Below are 18790 nucleotides of genomic sequence, written 5' to 3'. Positions count from 1 at the left end.
TTCACTCTTGCTTGTCAATTACACACAGGTCCGAAAGACACACACATGCACAAACAGGACCTATACATGCACTAAGTGGAGAGATCTCAGAGTGAGGGGGCTGCCCTTTGGTCAGGCGCCCCGAGCGGTTGGGGGGTTCAGTGCCTTGCTCAAGGGCACCTCGGCAGTGCCCAGGAGGTGAATTGGCACCTCTCCAGCCACCAGTCCACGCTCCATATTTTGGTCCGGACCGGGACTCGAACAGGCGACCCTCCGGTTCCCAACCCAAGTCCCTATGGACTGAGCTACTGCCGCCCCATCCTTCTTCTCCTCATCCTTAGTTTGTTCTCTTGCTCGTGTTTTTTGTTTGTTTGTTTTATCCCTGAATTTGTAAAGCGTCTTTGAGTGCCTTGAAAAGCGCTATATAAGTACAATGTATTAATGTTATTATCATTATTATTACAAGAGCAAAATCTGGAAACATAATGAGATGGATGATGTGACAGCGCGTGGCAGAATCAGTTCTGCATGTTTAACCCACATTAGAAAGAACATAAAGAGGTTAACACTGTAAATCACCGCTAGTTGTGTTGTCTAGTGTTTCTGTGCTGTGTAGATTGGAGTTACAAATTACTCTGCGCATCATATCTGGGGGATAATGTCAGTAAATTTGAATAAAATACAGACCTTGCTTATCCCATGTGAATACGCCACACTCAACACAGACGTGGGGAAGGTAATTTCTAAATTACAAGGTCCCGTGGTAATACTAGTCCCGTGCAAACAGGCTTTACATGTCTTCATCTAGCTGTTTTATTCACTGTGCACTGATTCATTATCAACTAATAAACCAGTAACTGAGAGTCTTTTGAGATTTCTGGGACATGTTTGCCAGATAAATAAAAGATGATGAACAAAAATTTAAAGAGAATAATAGACATGTTTTTATTGTGAGCATTTCTCCGACTGCTTACATGTTTTGATGTTCCAGCACTTTTATTGTCACACCTTATTATCTTATTTTATTTTACTGTAGCGGCACGATCATATCCACAAAAGTACAATCACGTTTTATCTCTTTGCTTTGACTTAACTCGATATATAATTGAGTTTGTGATATTAGCTCTTCATTTCCACGTCTGTAATGAAAACAACCAAACCAGTGCTACTTAAAAAGGAAAGAAAAGGCACAAAATAATACAGACAAATAGCTGTTGTTGACCTTGAAATAAAAGCACTCACAGTATGTTGTCACCCTCTACAGTATATACAGTCACTTAAACATGCCCTCCACGTATAACCTTCATCTTTTTCTGCATTTTCATTACCTCTTCTGGTTTTAAATTATAGACGTATTTTCTTGACTTTCCATTCTCCTGATGCTATCTAAAGCTTGTGAGGCTTGATTATAATATTGATTGAATATGGCCACAGAAACACTCTCCTAATCCGTGCGCCACCTCTGCACAGCCCACCATTGTTTGCCTTAATGAATGACAATGTGAGGAATCTTGTTTGTCTAAAGCTGCTTTTGTTCTGTAATTCAGGGATCTCTGCTGGTTTATGTGCATCTGCGTCAGAGCGTCGTGGACTGTGCCCTCATCTCCCTGATGCTCTTCTGTCACAACCTGAGAGTCCCATATGCTCTTTGTCCCCTTCGCATTAACAGCTCCATCATAAGGTATCACGCACAAACCCACATAGAAGCATAGAAATAGACATACAGTACCTTCCCCCGCAAATAATGCATGTAGACACCCTTTGTGCCAGACATGAGATGCTGAATTCATCTCTTTTATTCACAGTATCATATTCAGGCCAGTCAGTTTAATTTTAAACACAGTGTGAAGATGCATCATCTCTGCAAGCTTCTTAAATTATTATTGCCCCTGACAACCTTCACTCAGCAGTCAGGCAGAACCTTGATGCCTCATTCTCATCTTCTCGGACCAGTCTGCCTAATCTTTTTTACCAAGCTATGAGTTTTGACGCTCACTTTTCTTTTACCCGAGGAACATAGGCAACCTTAGCTCTGGTGTGTCGTGAAATTAAATGGGGATGCTAATACATGCTTTCATCTCATTACGTTTGATGAGATAAAAGCACGTATTAGCACCTTAACATCCAGACACACTAAACCGACATCAAAGAAGGGAACAACTGAAGCCTACAGCCAACTAGCATGTATGTTCTGTGCCTGTATGACAGGAAATAAGTCTCCATATCAGGCAGCAGTAGTCTTTATGTGTCACTCAAAAAGGGAACTGGAAGATTGACAGGACGGATTCAAGACGCTAGTTAGCCAGTTAGGATTTTGGGCTCTAATGAAAGCCGACACTCAGAGGTATCCTCAAAGATATACAGAATCACGATCAGTATTACTGACACAGAATTACAGAAGCATAAACACATCATAATGCAGGCCGTCAGATTTATGAGAGTTTAAGTGTACGTTATTTTTAGAATCTTTTCATGACTTTACCTTGCCGTCACAGCCAGGAAATGAAGCTGCTATATCAAAGCCACCAGGCTCTACTGACAAAAACTGTAATTTAGCTTTGCAGAACGCAGGAGTTGCTGAATTACCACGGCTTCGATAGGTTAGTGTGTAGGTTAAAGTGGAGCAAATATTCAAATATAGCGTACACTTTAACTGATATTAGTTTTTTAGGTGGCTAAATATGTTTTGCTGCAGCCCCCTCCACAGCAGCACATTGCTTAATTTGTGCTGGAGATTTTGGTCTATCAACAATGATAGCAAAGCAACAAACTACCTAAAATGAGCACAACAGAAACATCAGACAGGTCGGACCACCGTGTTAAACTAAACAGCTGCCTGTAACTAAAACTTTTAAAGACATATAGTCTTTAAACGTTTTAGTTGTAGCTGAAAATGACAACAGAAATAAACAAGATTTTACATGTCTCCATGATTTAAATTAAGTGCGAGCTGGAGTGATTGTTGCCGTCAGCACAACATCACAGTAATTTAGTCTATAGAGGCCTGCATAGTCAGGCTGCACAGTATATCATGGACCCTCTGCACCCCACTTCCAGAGCCAAGGTCTTATGTCCTCTGCTCAGGGTTTTCCAAGTAAACCTTGAACACAATTTAAGACTTGTGGAAATTGTGCTTTCCAGTCGGCAGCCCCTAAGCTTTGGAATAGTTTCAAAATAAGCTTTGGATTCTGTGGACTCTTAAAAAGCAGTTAAAAACCCATCTGTTCAGAGAGCATATGGTATGTTATGTTTTAACTTGTGTTATGTGTCTGTTCCCCTTGTACATCCTGTCTGGTGTCTCATCTTCAGTTTATGTATTTGATTTTATTTCTTGACTGCAAAGCACTTTGGGACGGACGTCTATGTAAGGTGCTGCTTGCTTGCTTAAATTAAACTGGTTATGCCTAAGATACAGTGTCCTCTATTTTTCCTGTAGATCAATCCTGCAGAAAGTAGGTGTGGTCCTCCTGCCACCTTCTGCACTGACTGAGCAAGAAGCTGAGATGGACAGTCTGTACGCTCCTGTAATGGCCTCCGTAAGTCTGACATGTGTTTTGATGGTTCTAAGATGAGGGTGAATGAACACTGAAACACAAAAGTTTGCTCCTCACTGGGGTCCTGACAATAAGGCATTATTATCTTAACCAGTCTAAGAGTCTACAGCCATGAAAGAGAGAGACTGTACATAGGCACAGCATTGCTATGAGCAGAATGCTAAAATGCTGATGTTTAGCAGGTGGAAACATATACCATGTTTACCATGTTTACCATGTTAGTGAAGCCTCTTAGCATGCTAAATCTCTTGAAATGTGTCTTGAAATGTCTTAAGTTTAACAGCTGCTGGACTATCAACCAAAGTTTTTGACAAATTAAAAGCTAAATGACTTTAATGAGGTTCAAAGTTATTTCATTCTATCCTGAAGGGATCATAAAATGGCTGTACCAATAATTATAGTAATCTATTCAATAGCTGTTGAAGTGTTTCATTCAAAACTACAGATGTCAACTTCATGGTGGTGCTAGATGAAAAGGTTAGAGGATCACCAAAGTCTGTGCAGTAGGATTCATCCTCTAGGGACCATGTATATGTGAAGCAAATATCATGGCAATCGATCCAGTAGTTGCTGAGATGTTTCAGTCTGAATCACAGTGGTGGACTGACACTCGTCTCTAGAGCAGCACCAGTCAACTGGCTAAAAGTCTAAGATTTATTTTAAGGTATCACTGTCAATTGGAGATGCACTTTGAGAAGCTACACAAAGCTAATTGAGCCATTAAAGGGATACTTAACCCAGAAAAACAATTTTGTTTATTTGTATATCAGTTACTCACCCCATGTTACATTGAATTTATGAAGATTTTTTTTGTCTTTACCACATGCCTCTATGGTAAATAACTTCTTGATGATTTTAACTAATGGGTGCTGTGTTTAATGACCAAAAATTGAGCAGAGCGTTAGTTCAGGCTCAGCTCACGTCCCAGCTACATCAGCTGATCTCTAACAGCCAATCAACTGATGGAGCAGCTGAGTGATGGAAGGGAGTCAGCTGATAGATCATATGATTCCTTTCGATGCAACCAATTGGCGAATCTCATTCAGAGTGCCCTATTTAAACTGCTCTGGCCTGCCTACTGTTGCTTCTTCTGCAAGACGCTTTGCAACCCGCCTCCACCCCAGCTCCTCCTTTTCATGCTGTGTCTGGCTTATCAATGTAATTTATGTTTGTCAATGATGCTGCTCTGTTGTGTTCCTTGGGGGGTCTTTGCTGCTGCTCTCCCTGCCTTAGGCTTTTCATGTAGGCGCATGAAAGGGCAGGGAGGTTTGCTCTGTCTGCCTCAGGCTTTTCTCATTTGCAAGTGGAAGGGCAGAGAGGGGTGCTCTCTCCGCCCTTAGGCTTTTCACATGGGTGCATTGGAGAGGCTTTTTGCATAGGCCAGAGGAGAGGCAGAGGGGCCCCAGAACAGAGCCATACCACCAAATATAATACTGCAAATGGAAATTAAATTTTCTTTGACTAAGTATCTGTTTACAAACTCTCACACAACTCCTACAGTATAGTCCAAGTCTCATTTATCCAGTCGTTATGCTCAGTACTTACGAACACATGCATTCTCTCTAAAATCATACTATTTGAAACACTTTTGCATACACTTTTCGTGCCTTGGCGACCACATGCCTTTGTGCTCTGCTCATGTATTCCGTCAAGCAGTGTTCAAATGCACACGCTTGCCCAGATCCGCTTCTTTCCTTGCATAAGATTGTGTGGGCGAAAATGCATGTGTTTGGAAAGTACTGAAGGACTGCATAAATAAGACTTGCATTGTACTGCACAAATTGTGTGAGAGTTTGTAAACAACTATTTTGATATTGTTTTGCTGTTTTAAAATGCGGCCCCCTTTTACTCGAATATTCCCCTGTTTTGTTTTCTTTATGAATTCAAGATAACACAGAGTGAGTAACTGAAGTATTCCTTTACCCTCAGTTGGAGCTTGTAGTTAGTGTTGCCCACCTCTTTCCACCAACAACCACCCAGAAACAGACTTTCAGCTTCAAATTAAAACGTACTTTAATGACATCACTTAAGTTAAGTACAACTCCCACACTTTGAGCCAGGGAAGACTTTTAACAACTGTTTTCATGTATGCAAATGCCCCCTTCAACAGCAGAAAGCTAATCCATACACCTTTTTCTGAGAGTCACATCCATTAAAAACACCCTCTTGGTACAAACCTTTCCAGCCTGACAGTTGGAGCAGTTCCTCATTAGCTGCATATGTGAACCCACAAACAGTCTGTTTACTAGGAGATGGCAACCAAGCACTGGGCCACGAATCAGAAAACAGGTTGCTAATGCATTTTGCTGAAAAAACCTTTTAGACAGCAGGTAATTATATAAAATTGCAGGGTAAGCAAAAGATACCTGTCCTTGTAATTTGGCTGTTTAGCGTTTGTGCATTCGGTTCAATTCATACTCACTCACACACGCACACCTTTTCATTGCACTCCTCAGTGGAGTGTTATCACAGTCAGCTCCTCAATCAGAATACAACCTGTCTTCCCCCCTGCTCCGTCATTCCCCCAGCCGCATCCCACTCTCTATTCATTCTCAAAATTACCGAGGGCTTGAGTTTTGCTACAGAGATTGCAGCTTTGGAGTTGGCTGGAGTGACAAAGCAATGAGGAGAGGGCGGAGAATTGAGAAGAATGGTGGTTAGTTTGATTGTGTGAGCTTGGCAGGTTTGAGCAGGTTGTGTCTATTTTTATGGGATGGTAATTTGTGTATTTTGGCCTTATTTTGGAGACTTAATGTGGTCTGTATTCATGGCTCCCTCCTCTCTCTAGTCTCATGCATCTGTCACAGTTTCCTCCAGTACCTTTCTTTGTGCTCCCTGATCCTGTTTCCCTATCTACTTGATTTTTATCAGTGATTAACACCTGCTTATCATTAATATCTTCCTGTATTTGAATCTAGCATGGGGGCTGTTTTGTGCTTTGTATCATTTTGCCTAAAGATGTATTTAATTTGGAGGAATTATTGACTTTATAAAGATCTATATTGTGCTATACAGCTCAATAAAACAGCTCAGCCTGAAATTAATCTACAAGACTACAGCCTCAGTGGGACATAACAGGGTGTTTATGAGTGACACAGCACGTAGTTTGTTTTTATATTCATTGACAGTTCATGTGAGTAAGCATATTGGCTGTTTGTGTGAAAGCAGGCTTGTTTATTGGTTGTATTTCAATGTTAATAGACCTTTATTGTTTATTGAGTGTAGGCCTGCTTAGCTGCTGTTCAGTGGTAATTGAATTTTCCTTGTCTGTAAGGTGAGAACAGTACTAGGGGAAAGGGAAGTATCTCTGAATGTCATGAAGTGTGCCCCACAGTGTCTTTTTTATTTCTGCTCTTTATCCTGCCTGCTTCCTGCATTTTGACTTCTCCTCCCTCTGCTGCCCTCATCGCTCTGTTTTCCTGCCTCTTTGTATTCCCTCCAAGGTCTGTTTCGCTATTGTGCTTATGTATATTTTAAAAATGCATGACAGGCATTTTATGTTAATTGCTCCCCCACTGCCAAGACTTTTCAGACCTTTGTCTCTGCCATCTTTCTCTTTCCCTACCTCCTCAGCTGGTACGTGAGCTGCTACATGAGGGTCAGGCGATAAGTGTCGGTGTGTCAGCGAAGTCTGGCCAAGGTGGCCAGTGGCTGGCTCGCATCAGACAACTCATCAAAGAGGGATCTGTCCCTGATGTCAGTCTGGTCCCTGTGGGCATCTCGTACGACTGTGTGCCCATGACCAACGCACAGGTGCTGTTTAAACACACACACACAGTCACCACTTAATAAGAGCCATCTGTGACATCCTCAGGAGCAAGTGAACAGGTTGGGTTTAACACAGTGGGTTAACAGTGAGGTGATAGGGACAGATGCGCACCGGTGTTCTCAGAACAACAGGAAGTTTGTTATTGTCGTGTGGCCCAATTATCAACACATTCAACAGTTGGAGCTGCAGCATAGGCCATGACACACAGCCTGGCTGTGTCAGCGTCAAAATTCATACTGCTTTTCAAAGTCATAACTCAATCAGTTCTCAACATTCTCAGACATGATGCACGTATTTTTAGATTCTGTGTCACTTACACTTCCTCAGGGCATCAGTGTCTCTCATGTCCATCTCTAATTAACTGCCATGAATCTGCTTTAACAGAAAAAAAGACACTCCTTATAGCTTCAGAAAACCTGAAAATCACCACATTTATTAATTTTTATTCAGGATCAAAGTAATTTAGTGATAGCTATGTGTACATATTGCAAACAGGAAGTGGTAACAGATTATTAAGCATACTTTTAACAATGCCAGTTTGCTTAAATGTCAACAAGTGCAGGCTAAAATAAAAAGGGAGGGTGTTTAAGTCATAGCGTACAGAATAGCTCACTGAATCTATGCAGCATTATACTTTCTGTTCTTTGCATATCCCAAATAATTATGGGAACTAGGGCTGCAACTGAAGATTATTTTCATTGTCGATTAACGTGTCAGAGAATAGTGAAAAATGTCCATTTCAGGTTCTCAAAGTACTAGAAAATGTCTTTAAATATCTTGTTTTGTTGATTGAAAACCCAAAGATATTCCATTTAATATGATACAAAACAGAGAAAAACAGTGACTGTGGCTCAGAGATAGAGCTGGTTGTCCACTGATCAGAAGATCAGCGGTCCGATCCCTGACTCCTCCAGTCTGCATGTCGAAGTATTCTTGAGCAAGATACTGAACCCCAAATTGCTCCCGATAGTGGTTCCATCGGTGTGTGAGTGTGTTAAAAACTGAGTAGCAGGTGGCACCTTGTATGGTAGCCTCGGCCACCAGTGTGAATGTGTGTGTGTGTGAATGGCTGGATGTGACTCGTAGTGTAAAAAGTGCTTTGAACGGTTGGAAGACTACAAAGACGCTGTACAAGTGCAGGTCCATTTACCATGTTTGCATTAAAAGATAATTATTAAAGGGCCAGTGTGTAATATTTGGCATGGTTTATTGTCAATCTGAATCTGAATCTGAATATTCTACCCATTAATATGTTTATACAAGTGTATGATCGCTATAAAATAAAATTCGTTTGGTTTTCGTAGCCTTATAATTATGCTTTTATATATATATATATATATAGCAAGGGCCTTGCTTTAGAGAGGTCGCCATCTTGCGCTGCCATGTATGTAAGGCAGCCCCAGCAGACAATCCAGCCAGCCAGAGAACGCGTTTTGCGTGTATAAATGAACCAACGAAGAAGACAGCGGGCGGAAGGAAGGAAGGAGGAGGAAACAGCAGAGAGTGATAGTAGTTCGTCGATAGAGAGTAGTGAAAAGTTTTTTTAGTTATAAAGTTTGCGAATGGACCACAGTTACCACGCAACAGGAGAGAATGAACCCGAACTGTCATCTGCGAAGAAAAGAAGACGCAACTTCACTCCTTGTGATGCACTCTCTGCGGCGCTTTTCCTCCTGATGATATATCTCCCCAACGATGGTAGCAGTAGCACCGAATCCCATTCTGTGCATTCAGTCTCTCTTCTCGCCCGCTCAGCATCAAACACATGGAGTTCCTCATCTGTGTGCTCCGGCTCAAACAGGTATGGCTCTGGGTCTGTGTCCGCTACAACAAACTCTTCAAAATCGCGTTCAAAGTTGTCCATTGCAGCTACTATAGTCCGGAGATATTGCTAGGCTAAATAAACAGCTGAGCTCTGTTTACCGGCTACGCTGTCAGTCAGTGTGCGGGCTGGAGATTGGTGGAGCAGAGAGGGGAGGGGGGTCCCCACTTGGTATGGTAAACGAGTATGTGTGTAAAGTTATGAAGTGTGTCTGTTACGCTAGAAGAGTCAGAGTTTGGGACGGAGTCTTTTACCCCCTGGAGTGTTACCAGAGTTTCTGGAGTGCTCAAATAAACGGGCCTTTTTCCCGAACGCTCCTCTGGTCTCCTGCTCGTGAGGGATTCATTACAATATCGTAACATGGCTTAGATTTCTAAATAAATATTCACCTCGTCACTAGATAGACCTACTCCTGAAAAACTTGTGCGCAAGGCTTTTTGTCCCTACGAGGCCACCGTCATTTACCCGATGGGAGGGGTGAGCGAGTGAGCCCTGCAATCTAGAATTTGGCCACTGATGTCACTGTTTTCAACGGTTTTCAACCCATTTTACACACTGGCCCTTTAATATAATTACTGTTAGACTATCTGTTGATTGACTAATCACTGAGTTGACTGTGGTTCTAAAACTTGTCTCCCAAATAGATGTAAGACAAAAAAACGATAAAATGAGTTACAAAATCTGTTTATAATAAATTATTTTATGTTGAACTGTCAGTATTTTTTGACGTAACTAAGGCTTAAAATGTCGTCATGGTGGATCCAGTTGTCTCAGATTTTGTCTGACGGGCGCCACATTGTCAAACTCCTGGTACAATTTACTAGTTATCCACAGCACAGTCTTATTCACAACTTTCCTATCTAAGTCCTCACTGACCAGCGCTGGTCGATTAGTTGAGGTTTGCATTTCATTTTTTCAAAGTATCTTTGATTGTTATTAGTCTCCATTAGTCTTGTCCTCTGTTATCTGCACTTTGAGACGATACTGGAGAGTGGGTGTTGCTTTCAGTTAATTTGCTGTAATAGGGTCCTCACCTCTTCATTTTGTTCTGTCATTCAGCCACAGTGCACGTACAGTACTGAACATTCAGTTCTAGATCCTGCTCATTAGTTGTATTGCTGCTGTAGTGTCCCTCCTAAAGGCAAGGCCTCATTATGATACTGTCGCTAACTCTCTGAATGTGTCACTCTTATGATTTTGTGTGTGTGTCTGTGTGTCTGTGTGTGTGTGTGTGTGTGTGTGTGTGTGTGTTACATATCCTTACAGGTTGGTTTAAGCTCTGTGCTGCAGTGGCTGTTGTCTCTACTCTGGAGGAGACCAGAAGGAAGCGTGAGAATCGACTTCGCTCAGCCCTTCTCTCTCAAGGTGCCCAATAGAAGGAGCATGTAAAGACCTGTTAATTACTCATGGAGGCGGTTCTGAAACTTTTTGGCCTGTAACCCTTTAAAACAAAGCAATGTCTACATTTGACACGTCATCACAAGTTACAGACTGAGGCTACGTTCACATTACAGGGGTCAAATGCTCAGTTTTGATTCTTATGCTTCCACGCCGCTGATAGCTGTGATGTTTTCGGATTGCTTGTGAACGCCATATCTCAAGAACGCCTTGAGGAAATTTCTTCAAATATGGCACAAACGTCCACTTGGAATCAGGGATTAACTGATTAGAGTTGGTGGTCAGAGGTCAAGGTCACTGTGACCTCACAAAACCTTTTTTTGGCTATAACTCAAGAATTAATATACTAATTATGACAGAATTTCACATAATTGTCCAATAGGATAAAATAATGAAGTGATGACATTATATATCCAAAAGGTCACAGGTCAACTTCACTGTGACGTCATATTGTTCTGTAAAAACACTTCTCTGGCCATTATTCAGTGTCATATTTAGGAGCAGAATCAAAGACATTTAGTCAGATACTGAATTGGTGGCATCAGTCTTGGGTCTCCACCTTAAAAATGAGCTGATTGTAAAGATCTTCTGTGCTGTCAGGGGGAAGACGTGTGTGAAGCATCCACATATTTACACACATGGTAGTAAACTGTAAGTGCAACTTGACTTGTTTGCGGAGGCATACAACTGAGAGGCAGTAAATCTAGTTTTCCCCACAACTGATCTGTTTGTCCAGACTGTTTACATTCATGTTTGACGTGACTCATATCTAACATGAGTGTGAATGGGTCTCTGCCCGGAAATGCCTCTCATGCAACCAGTATCGTCACACACTAGAGTGTTGGAACAACAATAATGTCATATTTGCAAGACAGTTGCAGTTTGCAGACAAAAAATGAGTCACAAATGGTGCAAGTGTTCATCTCCCGAATGATTTGCTGCAGAGGTCGGATGACAGTTCCTCATATGTTGAGGATGAGAAGTTGGGGGAACACGAAACACATATCATGTAAGAGATATAGCTCTATGAGCAGCTACTCTATCTGTGGAGAGACAGGTGTGGGTGCAGGGGAGGAGTCACGAGTGGTGGAGCTGCAGTGTGGAGGGCTTCAAGGAGGAACAGCTCCTCCAGAAATGAAAGTTGTCCACTTTTGTTCTGTCTCTTCTGTAGTTTCAGTGGTCTGCTGAGTGATCTGCACCTGCAGATATGACGTGAATACCATGGATGTATGGGAAAAGCTCATGTGAATGTCTCTATCACTGTTCTCACAGCAGTCGCATGGCCAGTGATCAGATATGTATTGGATTTAGGACCACATATGAAAGTGGCCCAGATCTAAATAGAAAAAAAATCTGATTTCTGTGTCCATACTACTCTGAAAAAATTAGATCTTTGTCCAGGAGAGAAAAAAAATCTGATTTGTTACACATTTGCTTATAATGTGAATGTCACCTTGAAATGAGCGTGAGCTGTGAGCGTGAGCTTTGAGCACGTCAACTAAAACATGGTGTTTCCCTCACTGATGGGAATACTTTACCTTTAATAGTCTTTACTTGAATGATAGAAGGCTATACAATATCAGGTAATGTGATTCCAACATTTTTCATTCAAGGACAGATAGGAGATTGTAAGGTGACTACGGTGACTTTAAAAAACTGGAGTCGATACTGACTGGGAGCAGCAGATGGTACAGGGTCAGGGTTTATCATTTGTCCAGCAGCAGCATGTTCAGTTAAAACCCATATTCCCAAAGAATCGCAATGAACTTTGACTTTCGTAATTAAGGTAAATAATGTATTTTAGGTATTTATCCCGTTGGCAGAGGCAGCCTCCAAAATGACCCTAAAGTTGAATCAACACATCCCTCGAACATGAGAGCATTAAAACCTCCATGTATATAGCATTTATTGCAGGACTGTTGCATAGGCGTACCTAATAAACTGGCAACTAAGTGGAACCAAAGGTAATAACAGAGGGATGGGCTTCAGTAATGATAGTTGGAATTAAATGTTTTGATGAAAACTTTGTCTTGTTTTCTTCACCTGATTCACAGAGCATCATTATTTAATGATTTACAGGTTCTGCTTTGCAGCTCTGTGAGAGTACACGTGTGTTTGTGTGTGCAGGAGATGTGCGAGTCAGGGAGGTGCAGAGTAGATGAATGGCTCCCTCTACAGGACCTGTTGCTGCCTGTTATTCTCAACAACAGGTAATCAAACCACCTGTGTGCACACCTTTATGCACAGGTGAGTGCTTATACTGTTCGTGAACAAATCATAAAGGGGGTTTGGATTTGGATTGTGTCTAATCTAACATCTGTGAAATCAAAAAGTTACTTTCTCTTAAACTTTGAAGATAAATTTTCCTCTAAACCTCGAATCTGGCAGAGACATGATGCGAGCTCTGATGAGAGTTTTCATCCTCTTAGACTCGGTCCAATTACCATCAACATTACACAGTCTGCCAGTGGAAAAGATAACAGAAAGAAAATAACATCCTCGCTCAGTCTCTGCTTGGCTTCTGACGAGCAAAGTGGCTTCTCCCTTCCTGTGTTTAATTCTTCTGAGAGAGCGGGATGCTGGAAAAAAACCCAGCATGAGTGAAATAGATGGGAAGTGATAGATGAGAAGAGGTAGAGAGTGATAGTTAGATTGGATTGTTGTCAGCATGTGAGCAGTTTCAGTTCTTTGTGCGCATCTACTTCATTAACATGCTCCTGTATTTAACACTGTGTCTCTGCCATCCCTACTCATTCTGTGTGGCAGCTGAAATCTCTGCTTTTGAAGCCTCTGTTTTTTTGTTCGTGTGTATAAAACATGCAGCGAATTTGAGGGTTGCTTTAACAAAAATTAAAAGTCCTCACATACCAACAGTTATGTTACATTTTATTCTTTGTTTGAGATGAACAATGTCACTGTCTGTGCGACTCGTGTACTGACAGAGCCAGATATGACACACTCTCTCTGATACACGACTGTATATCTCCCTCACACACACACACACACACACACACACACACACACACACACACAGAGCTACAATGCATAAATAACACACTCATATCACTCAGATAAGCAGCTCATAAAATGTATCGCACACACCTCCACTTTTGAGTGATGTAGCTGCTGTTTTATACACTTGTATGCACCTAAAGTGTCTCAGTCTACAGTGTTATTTTACCCACAGTTATGTGTTCCTTTTATTTCTCTGAGTTATGGTGTTAACTCATCCACTGAACTCTCACAATGGCCATTAAGAGTTTACTGGCATTATGGCTCATTTTCCTTCTCCTTATCCACAAATGTTGTAATAAGACTGAATTGATCATTACCAAAAACGCCCATGTAATATAATTAAATGTAGCCTTTCTATTTTTTCAACAGAAGCAAATAATACTTGATTACAACTTGATTTGTTATGCAACTCCCCTGACAATGAATCTAATTTACTGCAACACATTCTGATGGCACACAGCCAACAGTGGGTCCAGTGGCGTAAGGTAGTTACGACGGGCCCCAGTGTATGCTAGTCAAAAGTTATGAAGAACACACATACACACACACACTTAGGCGTGTATATATTGTACCAACGATGTGTTTGATGTGTTGGTCGAATGAGTTACTTACTTACTACCCTCTGCTTTTCTCTCTAAATTAGCTATTGTATATTGTATCGTCTCATCACTAGGGCTGCCCCTGACCAAGAATGTTCCTAGACGACCAATAGTCATCATTTAGGGCCATTAGTCGACTAGTTACCCACATGTTTACGATATTTTTTGAGCGGGGCAACGCAATGGTTAGAGTTGATGGTGTGAGAAAGAATAGTATCAGTAACATTGTTAACACTGTGCTACATTACAGAGAAATACAAAACCGTACTAATGAACCTTCATTAATATAGGCCTATATTTTATCTACAAGTGCACGTCACACACTGAGCGAGTGGCTAATGGGCATGTAGCTACTTTCATGTTTCAGATGATACGTCATGTTTGTAGTCGACCAATGAAGATGAGTTTACATATCACCTTGGGTTCGTCCTTCACCTTCTCAAAATGATCCCACACTTTGGATTTCCTCCCTGTCGGGCACTGGGCGCTACTCTTGTGCCTTTTTTGTGCCAGCTTTCAAGAGTGCGGCGGGAGGTTGCGTCTGAGGTTGCTAAGCAGAGTGCAGAGATGATCTTCTTCCAGGTGCTGTTTATAAGTGTGTAGTTTTATCGTCCGTGGGACAGATGTAAAGCTCTGGGTAGCCCTGCACTAACATGATTCCCGTATTTATCAGACTGAATATTTACAGAAGAAGAGATAGATATCTGTGATTGATTTGTAACATGACTCCCGTCTGACTGCTGAGCGTGGCCACTTCCTGTCTGTCCTTTCAAATTAAATTCCCACATGGTCCAGTCATATAGGTGTTGATTTATTTTGACAAGGCGCAGCTCCTAATAGAGTTTAAGTTCGTTGTTTTTTTCCCTGCAACTAAGCGCCAATGAAATCTTGCCAACTAATGACCTTTCTGGTTGAATAATATTTTGTTTTGATTTATTCCATACCTGATATTTTATTATCTTCTAAAGTTAGGCACAATATGAGATAAATAAATTCCCATTTTTGTTACCTTCACCCCCATCCTGACTGTAAGAGAGACGGGAGGTAAAATTCCTTTAGGCGCGACGACACCACATGCATCGTCCTGAGTGGCTGCAGTTAACTCCGGCAGGTGACTCAGCTGGCAGAGATCTGAGTCCACCTTTTTTAGTTTATTTATAGTTTTTATGCATATAATATCGTTACAGATTGCTAATGACTATTTTACCAGAAAAAAAGAGATGGAGATGAGTTTGGGTGGCGTTTCAAGGGCATGTTTAGCGAAGGAGTTCTCTCTCTGAACACAGGTGTATATTCATCGTGGCAATTTGTCTTTGCCAAATACATCATCTGATGTCCCCTGACTGTGTTTTCTTCAGGTTTACTGACTGTGATATTCTTTTCAAAAGTTGTAATCCTCCAGGTTTCAGCCCTGGTTGATTTTGAGAGATCTGTGATTACCGTGGCATTAGCATGTGTGGTTTAAAACAGCAAACACTAAGCACATACTTTGTCAGAAATACAACAGGAGAGCAACCAGTGTATCTGTTCACAGTGCAGCCAAACAAACTGTGGTTTCATGCTGAGCAGTTGGAGGTGTCCAACCTGCCATCTGCAGCTCTTTATCTAACAGCTCACTGTGGCTAATCCCCTCTTGTTCCATCACTCCCATTACTCCCAGCAGTGTTTATATGTTGTCAAACAAAATGCTGAAAATGACCATGTTGTGCTTTTTGGACGCATCTCTCTCAGTTTTTGCTAACAGCAGTCACAAATACATTTTATTTCCTGTTGCTTTTTCACAATAAAAATCACCCTGTGTTTTACCAGTGTAATGCTTTTAATGTGAAGCAGCATCAGCAGAATGTTTCATTTACAACAGCGGTAACTTACACAGCTCTGATACAGTGTAAAGAGAGGACACAGTAAGCAGTGACACTGCATGTACCTTAATATCAGAAATGGGGTTTGATGTCATTAAAATCTTGAGGATTAAACTTTAACAAGTATAATTAAGTTGAGATGACCTACAATAACTTTTCTGACATCCTTCTGTCATCCTCTCACTTTCATTTACTCAAGAACGGATAGTGTGTTTGGGCAGAAGAGGATGTCGTGGCTCCTGCCTTCTTCTCATTATGCCTCCGAACTCAAAGAGCCGAGTCATCCAGATAGAGACCTCAGCATCGCCATCATCCTCCACCTCATCTTCTGTAGGTCCAGGATTATGTGCCCCTCCTGAATCGTAAACAAATCTGTACTGTATAAGCTTTTGTTTTAATGGTATGCAAATTGTTTGGCTTTATCTCTGAATGTGTGTGTGTGTGTGTGTGTGTGTGTGTGTGTTTTCTCTCTTTCTAGCTGCAACCTCCTGCACGGCTGTGATGTCCACCAGTCTGGTGTCCAGTCTTTTGCTCTACAGACACCGCAAGGTACATGCATCATCCCTGCGCTGGTGTGTTTAATGAGCAATTTTCCTCCTCGGTGCTATCTGAGTTAAAATCCGCCCCTGCCCCTCTAAGGATCCATCAATACTCCGAGAGGCTCATAAACAGAATTGGTTTTCGTGCAAGTTTATTAGAGTGTGACAGTGATTTTCTGAGTCATACCCAACAGTCTCAAACTAACGTCACCAGATGGTTAATGCTCACATCTCATTTTAGAAGCAAACTTCTCCCTCCTTCTCCTCTGCAGGGTGTGAGTGCGTCTGCTCTCTGCCGGGATGTGGCCTGGCTCACGGAGGAGTTCTTGTTCAGGAACAGAGATGTCGGTTTCGGGGGAAGTTTAGAGGATGTTTTCCGCTATTCCCTCTCTCTGCTCGCGCCTCACCTCATCATAGCTGTAGCGCCGTCTAGGTTGGTTTTCTGTCTGTCAAAGAAGAAAAACAAAAAACACAGATAAGCCCTGTACGGCAAACATGTGTTGCTTATCAAAAATCCAATTTCCCTTTCAGTGGAGCCTCTGTCTCCATTACTGTCCTCTCATCCTTTTTTGTCCATGTCTCCCTCCTTCTAGGAAAGACCCTTTTATTGCGCCTTGTCCATCTCTTGCTTCCACGCTTCACCTCACCCAGCAGGCCAAGATTGTCACACACACCTTTATTTTGGAAGCTGTCGGCGGTGAGTGACTACACATGCATGTATTTTGTGTAGCTGACAAAACTTTCCTCAAAAGCCTAAATATCATCCTGAGACCCTGTGTTCCACAGGCTCCTTATTTTGCGTGGGAGGCCTTGGCCATGGCTGGGGCTGTTGGCATGTCAGTATGGAAAATCAGTTTGAAACATGACATTTTTAAAGTTTAAGTACTTAATATTCTGAGCGTTTTAAGGCATGCTAAGCTCTGAGTAGTGTCAGGGCACTGTACATGCAGCAGCAGATTTTTAACCACTGAACTTAAAAAAAGAAGCAAGTGATGTAAGAGCAGCTCATCAGTGGCAGTGCAGCTCTTAAAGAAATAGTCCACTGCTGGATAGATGGTCTTTTCATAAAGCTGTGCAGTCTGTGCAGCAGAGAGAAGCTAATACTTTTGAAATTTGTACTATATAATCAGAGAAAACAGGGGAAATAACTCAACAAGCTCAACCTGTAACTCAAACACTTCCTCTGGTGGGTGACATAATGCGAGTTGCTCATCCGAAAAAAAAATACGGCAGCTGACTGACAACAAACAATCTGTGTCTTGTTGTTGTGGCATGGATGTTTCTGAAATCATTTGAGGCTGTAAATAGGCAATGCAGTGATGGAATCTTGGTACATATTTGGTCAGCGCTGCTCAGTTTTACCTTTAGATCTCAGATTTTTCAGTCACCATTTTTACAATACAGGAAACAATATGGCAGCCACTTCCTATTCACAAATTCTATATGACAGCCAAACAGTGAGCTAAAATAGGTTTCTGCAGACATTTTAGGTGAGAAGTAGACAGTACAGTAAAAGAATCTTGGTTCATATTTGATCAGCACTGCCTAGTTTTAAAGTTTCATCTATAATTGGTCTGATGGTAAGAGAGAAAGAATGAGAGAGAGAGTGGCAGGCCTCTCTCTCGAACCACTTTTATACTTTTTGCGTCTGTGGTGGCAACAGGCATAAAAAAATTAAGAGAAGTACAATGAGCAGGGAGACCTGGCTGCTGGTAAGATAGGAGAGTTGTTACAATACAAAGTTGGTTAAAAATTGGCAAAGTATCCATTTAACCTAGCGTCAACAATTCCCTCTGTCAGGAGTAGGGCTGCCCCTGACCGAGAATGTTCCTAGTCGACCAATAGTGGTCATTTAGGGCCATTAGTTGACAAGTTGCCCACATGTTTACGATATTAATTTAATTATCAAATGATATATTGTGGGCGGGGCAACACAACGGTCTGAGTTGAAGGTGTGAGAAAGAATAGTATCAGTAACATTGTTAACACTGAGCTACATTACAGAGAAATACAAAACCGTACTAATGAACCTTCATTAATATAGGCCTATATTTTATCTACAAGTGCACGTCACACACTGAGCGAGCCGCCTGTTAATGACGCTGTCGGCAAAGCAGTAATGATTGTGCTAAGTGGCTAATGGGCATGTAGCTACTTCCATGTTTCATATGATACGTCGTGTTTGTAGTCAACCAATGAAGATGAGTTTACATATCACCTTGGGTTCGTCCTTCACCTTCTCAAAATGATCCC

General features: G+C 41.6%; 1 protein-coding gene across 2 annotated transcripts in view; it reads left to right on the top strand.

Moving 5' to 3' along the window:
* gpat2 (glycerol-3-phosphate acyltransferase 2, mitochondrial) overlaps nucleotides 1–18790 on the top strand; it is a 201865-nt gene that overhangs the window by 162827 nt on the left and 20248 nt on the right. For both annotated transcript variants that reach the window (XM_033619169.1, XM_033619171.2), the window contains 9 exons: nucleotides 1527–1660; nucleotides 3416–3515; nucleotides 7107–7286; nucleotides 10391–10489; nucleotides 12650–12732; nucleotides 16198–16328; nucleotides 16477–16547; nucleotides 16810–16970; nucleotides 17131–17234. In XM_033619169.1, the coding sequence (XP_033475060.1) occupies nucleotides 1527–1660; nucleotides 3416–3515; nucleotides 7107–7286; nucleotides 10391–10489; nucleotides 12650–12732; nucleotides 16198–16328; nucleotides 16477–16547; nucleotides 16810–16970; nucleotides 17131–17234 (1063 nt within the window). The remainder of the gene's footprint in view (nucleotides 1–1526; nucleotides 1661–3415; nucleotides 3516–7106; nucleotides 7287–10390; nucleotides 10490–12649; nucleotides 12733–16197; nucleotides 16329–16476; nucleotides 16548–16809; nucleotides 16971–17130; nucleotides 17235–18790) is intronic.

This window comes from Epinephelus lanceolatus, chromosome 9 (assembly GCF_041903045.1).
Source record: "Epinephelus lanceolatus isolate andai-2023 chromosome 9, ASM4190304v1, whole genome shotgun sequence".
Taxonomy (NCBI): domain Eukaryota; kingdom Metazoa; phylum Chordata; class Actinopteri; order Perciformes; family Serranidae; genus Epinephelus; species Epinephelus lanceolatus.
The sequence above is the reverse complement of the archived record's forward strand: the minus strand, read 5'-3'. Positions and strand labels throughout refer to the sequence as shown.